The sequence below is a fragment of the Cheilinus undulatus genome, linkage group 14, assembly GCF_018320785.1.
Source record: "Cheilinus undulatus linkage group 14, ASM1832078v1, whole genome shotgun sequence".
NCBI lineage: Eukaryota > Metazoa > Chordata > Actinopteri > Labriformes > Labridae > Cheilinus > Cheilinus undulatus.
In genome coordinates, this window is record NC_054878.1 from 27,168,280 (window position 1) to 27,174,279 (window position 6,000).

General features: G+C 41.0%; 1 protein-coding gene across 1 annotated transcript; it reads right to left on the reverse strand.

The window, feature by feature from the left end:
• Positions 1–2,875: 2,875 nt before the first annotated feature.
• fam110c (family with sequence similarity 110 member C) lies at positions 2,876–4,375 on the reverse strand. Its single transcript, XM_041806085.1, has one exon. It carries the CDS (start codon positions 4,271–4,273, stop codon positions 3,242–3,244), a length of 1,032 nt encoding a protein of 343 aa, XP_041662019.1. The 5' UTR covers positions 4,274–4,375; the 3' UTR covers positions 2,876–3,241.
• Between the last annotated feature and the right edge of the window lie 1,625 nt (positions 4,376–6,000).

Genomic DNA, 6,000 nt, shown 5'->3' on the forward strand with positions numbered 1-6,000 from the left:
TTCACAGGCAAAAAAAGGGAGGGAAAACATAATGCATGCGATATCTCCACAACTGAAGCCAACAGGTGACCTTCTGGGTTGCATTATTTTTATAAGGTCACTGTTCTGATGTTATGGGAACTCCATGCACTGATTTTCCCTGGAACCATACAAATCTGCGAGCTTATGTTACATTTGTTCTGGCATTGCTTGATGTGCGTACAGTATCATTTTAAAGTTATTTTTGGTTAGAATGTAAATTAGAATATTGCTGTTAAAAGTTTCACATTATATTTTGGATCCGTTGTCTTCATGTATGTTGATCTGTAAGACTTGAGGGACAGAACCTAAAAACTATAGCAGACCCTGACATTTAACATTAGTCACTTTTAAAACATCATTGCAAAATCTCCCTCAAATTAATGTGAAATCATATTACATTCCAAGCATCCATCTAGACAGTATTATAGGTGGAGATTGCTCCCCTGGACATTGTTTGACCATGTTACTCTAGTGCATTCAGAGGGTTTATTATTACATGCCTGGTGGTAGCACATTTCAACACTGGAAATAGGTCTAGTAATCTTGTAGGCTACTGCCCTCTTTAGGCCTCATACAGTACAGTCATGAAGTCTAAAATCCCTCGAAGCTGAATGCTACAGTATACTGTGCTCCTGCTGACATCTACTGTAGGCCCAAGTTATGGAAAGGGGTGTATGGATACTATTGTGTTTTACAAATCAATACTGATTTCACTGTCTGTTTTTTTTTTTAACAGTTATCAATTAATAAGCAACTATAGGTTAGTGGTAGAGTTGGTTGTCTTTCAAATAAATTTGGGGGTTCAGTCCCCAGCTTTTGCAGGGACATGTCAATGGATCCTTGGGAAAGACAAATTCCAAATTGCTTCCACTGCTGCATCAGTGGCATATAAATGGGATTAGTTAATACTGGCAGCCTGTTTACATAGCAGCCTCTTCCTTCAGATGAGTGAATAGGAGTGAATGGGTAAGTGTGGCCTGCTTTATAAAAAGCTCTTTGAGTAGTCAGACAACTACAAAAGATGAGCATACAGCTTTCCACCATGAATGCACTTACACAGGTCAGATCAGGTATGGGAGCGTATGCTGGTTCAACAATTCATCGCATCAACCTTGGTCCTGCACTGCTCTGGCCTCCTGATGGCAATAGTCCAGGCCTGCCCTTGGCCCATCTCTCCAGGTATTCCCCCAGCTGCCCCCTACACCACGCATGTGGCCACCCCAGCATCTGGACCAATACAATACACTTAAACACTTGTAAGAAAAGGAATCCAACACTTTATTTGGGAAGCAGTTCTCAAAAAACTTCAGTATAAGACAATGTTGCACATGCAGCCCCAAACCCACATTAAAGTGGTAAATCAAACCTTGTTAAGGGTGATGGTGCATGAGTATTTCAGCCTTTAAGGTGAGATTACCAGAGAGAAAACTTGCAGTAAAAATGTGATGAAAGAGGAAACCTGCATAAATGTAACTTGTTTACATGCTCAGTCAGTAATCACATATGTAACTGATGTGTTTCTACACATTTGATCACTTTTTAAAATGCTACTGGAAAGCAGGAGTTAATTTCCTAACTAAATCACCCACTGATATGTACAAGCAAGCTCTGGCGCCAAACATGGGGAGAAGGCATGATGTGACTTGCCTTGAAGTGAACTTGACAGCCAGGCCTTAAGAGGAGTACAGAAAGCATGTCTACAATATGGTTCCAGCTGAGCGTTTGTGTGTATTTAATCACACATGCCGTATATAATTGTTTATGCCTGTGAGTATGCTGAGAGCGAAACGTTAAATGGGTTATAATTGGATCCAACAGTATGTCCTTTGATTTCCCTCTCACTCATTTTTCAGCCTCTTAGCTTTGATCTGTAAAGAAAGTTTGGCTATGACACCAAAAGGAGAGAGGGAGAGAGCAGAGGAGAGAAAACACAGGCACAGATTGGGAGGGAAGTGGAGATACAGTTTCAACGGGTCACTGGATTTAAGCCTATCGGATTATTAAGTACATTCCTCTCACACAAAACTGAAGAAATGACCGAAACTTTAACTGGAAAATAACCACAACTTACAAGTGTTTGTGTCTGGCTGCAGTTAAATCTAATTACTTCACAAGTTTTATTGCTTTCAACACTAAACATAAAACTGCACTAAGTTGTAGGAGCCAAATAATGTTTCACTTTTACTTTAAGTGGTGAAGTAACTTTCACCATGTGTTAGTGTATGTGTGCCTATGATGGAATGTAAAGCTTTCATCCAACTCTTAAACCCTCTTTGACTGTTCTTCTGTCATTTGAGTACAACTGTGTACTTCCACAGCTATGGGCAGAGATTTGTGGGTATAGATACAAGGTAAGGGGCAGGTATCATTATATGTAGTGTTGTATATGAGTGTAGATTCTGAATGGACCGTCAGATTTTTGATTTCAGTCATAGACCACTAACACAAGACTAGGATGGCTTATCTCACATTTTGTGGGTTGGTAGACACTCCATATATTCAGATATGTGTGCAAACATGCTAAAAAGTAGGCTTTTCATGATATAACATATCCAAAAAATATATATATACTGTAGATCTCATCAGAGGTGTAGCTAGGAATTTTGGGCCCCCAGAAGGAATATCACACAGGCCCCTCCTTAACTAGCAAGCCAAGCAACAAATGTTGCATTATTTTTTATAAATATATATGCATTTTAATGTATTTATGAAGCATAATTTCCTCATTTATAAGCAATATTTTTACTATGGTTAAACTGAATTTCCTTGCATTATTTCACCGTGCTGGACTATACCATTTGGACATTTTTAAGGGAGGAGCAGAGACCCCCAGTATTTATTTTACTCTCTCTGATACAAATTTCAGTCTGTTGACCGATTCATTTTGTCGCTTTTGATTCAATAACGACACTAATTACTACGAAAAAAAATTGATGAAAACACACTTTTCATTGCAGGCTTCTCAAGGGCCCCTCCCTGTGTTCTGTGTGAGTGATGTGAGACTCTGCTGCCTTAATGGATAGAAGCAAAGCTGCAAAATCCACATTTCTTCTGATAGGTGTCAGCTGAAATTTGCACATAAATGCACATATTTTAAGACAAAGACACTGTTAGACATAGGGATATAAAGAAAATATCAGTAAAAAAAGGGATAGCTTTATCATTTTTAAGCAACAGTCTCAACTAATAAGCCTCCAAAGGAAATAATTATGGGTTATTCTCAGTCCAGATCTCTTAACTTTTTCCCAGTCTCCTTGGCATTTTTGCAGCTGTACAGCCATTTGATAATCCTTGCATTACGCTCGATAACTGATGTCCCTTGATGTATCTTCTTATGTAACTCATCTTCCAGCAGCCCGTCGCTGTCCCCACTGTTTCTGGAGAAGCCGTCATCTGATGTGGAAACGCTGATGCTCCGGATGTTTATGGCAATATCGTCCGATCGTGCTGAGAAGTTCTCCCTCCCCAAAGACTCGATGACCTCCCCGTCCAGCCCGCAGTACTTGAAGAAAGCGTCAAAGTCTGCAAAGTTTTTAGAGTACCTGGAGCTGATGTCAGAGTGCGAACGACTGACCCCTTTCCCAGGCCTCCTGTTGACCTCTGGAACCGCTAGCAGACCAGCAGATTTCTTCACCCCAGTAGCTGTCACCTTTGTCCCAGAATCACCCTCTCCTTTGCTGTGTTGTTCCGCTTCTCCGTTCCTCTTCCTCTCCTCCGTGTGAGCGCTGCATTCCTTAGCTGTTCCCTCAGGTGTGGTGATTTTCTCTGGGCCTCCCTCACCTTCACTCTCTTTATCTGATGCCTCAGGTAACGGGACATTTTTCCGCTGCAGCCTTCTTGTTCGACGGAATTTGCGCTTGTTTGTCGACACTCTCAGTAACTCACATTTCTGTCTGTAAATTAGAAGCGAGTCTGGTCGTTTTTTGGAGCTGGTCCGCCGTACCTGCACTGGTGAGGAGTTCTGTGAACCACATGTTGCTGCAGTAGAGATACCTGAAGTGTTGAGCTTCCCACTATGGTTGGAGCTGCGGTTAGAAGACCCAGTGCTGCTCACAGAAGCAGATCCGATACTGATCACAGGCTCCTGGGTGGAGTTGACCACTTTTTTGCTTTTGACATATTTGGGTTTGCTTGCAGCAAGCCTCTCCACGGCACTCATTTGTCCTTTTGTCTCACTCTCCAGCTCCATTTGTTTTCTCAGGTATTCTGGACCCTTCTCTAGGATTTTAGTGGCATCGCTGGCTGTATCCATCGTGTTTTAATAGATTTATTTCCAAAGAGAAGGTAATCCCAAAGCTCGCTGTGTCTTCTGTCTCGGCGGTAAAAGATTCCATTCAAGCCTGTCCTTTGCCTGAGCACGTATTACAACAGGAGACTTCACCTTGTCTTTTCAAACACACATCACAATACCCCACCCATTCCTGCGTGAGGCTAGTTTTAACCAAACACAAGCCTGTTCAAAGTGCACCTGATACTATCACAAGTAAGGACATTGAAAGCTGACACTGCTGCACAGTTTTTCCCACCTCTCCTTCAGGTGTAAATCTTTGTTGCACAATACAGGAAAGGTTGTGCTTCAGCTCCTGAGGAATCTTTCTAATGTCTTTCAAATGCATATTCCCGTATCTTTTATTGACTCATTTAACAGAGTGACTCATCACATAGGCTTGGTGCTCATGTAACAGTATTATGAAAAAAAGGTTTAAACAGTGTTATTCATCCTTGAATCATACACGGGGCAGGATGTTTCCTGCAGGGATCGTTTCATGCAGGTATGTAGTTATGAGTCAAAGCCATCAAAAAGGCAGGGTTGTGCAATCAAAACTACTTATTTTTAAATCTTAGTGTAAGTTGACATTTTTGTATTGATTCGCTCAGTTAGTAAAAGAGATCCCAGTATACCTGTAGCTGTCGCACTACCTAACAAAGTTGTAGCACAAGATGATACACTATAACAACTATAGATAATTTCATCTTTTGAGGGAATGTCTTTGAAATCCCTTCACTATGGATTGATTTAAAGGGGTATTTTGATAACTTTGTAGTTGGGTTGGGTACTTGGCAGAAGTGGTATTAGCCCCCAGTGATTTCAGTGTGCGCTGCCCCTTTAAGCATGACGTGCTTGGGGAAGCTAGGCTATACAGAGGGGTACAGTTTCACTGTGTAATTTAGTGAAATTTAGATAAAATGAGCCAGAAAACAATGTTGGCTCAATTGTACGCTGTACTGAAAAGTTTTGAATGTTTCATTTTCTACCCCGAAAGCAGAAACTGAACTAAAACCAGTTATTTCAGCTCAGTTGTTTTCATAAAGTTTACATGTCAACTTTAGCTTGTCTATATCAGGCATTAGAAAAGTAAAGCGATAGTTTTAAACTCACTTGGATGAAAAATTTCCATTCTGCTCTTTTGGTTGGGTCAGTTTTTCTATCTTCAGAAAGTTGAAGAAAGTCTGTAGAACACCAGTGTTAAGTAAGGAAGGGAACTCTGGATGGGGAGTGATGCAGACTGCAGGCCTCTGTAAGCCACTATCCTCTGATCAGAAGTTTCCTGAAGAAATGTTGTAACCAAGTCCCACTCCTGACAGCAGTCTCACAGGGTTCGTGCATGGGCTTACACTTTACACATGACTTGGCATCTCTCCTGCTAACTAGTCTGCACAAAAATTTCTCCCGTCTTGTTCTTATCACCAGAAGTTGTTCCTCTGTGTACTCATGGTCACATTTTATCCCTGCCTCTGCTTGTACTGAATGTCCAACTTTTGAAACGTTTAAGCACAACTTGAGATGTGCTCTATGACAAACTATGACAAACGTCATAAAGTTTTCTTTTGAAAGTCCCATTTCTAAGTATTTCAGATGTACCTTACTATCTCACACGCACAAACATTCAAAGACAGCACCTCAAGCAAATCCAACTGGCAGCTAAATATCCAATGTTTGCCATCAGCTGTAGTGAAGCTCTTTTTAGTGATCTGGAT

Excerpts from the sequence above, each read along its gene's own strand:
- fam110c (XM_041806085.1), bottom strand. The coding sequence starts at position 4,273 with ATGGATACAGCCAGCGATGCCACTAAAATCCTAGAGAAGGGTCCAGAA.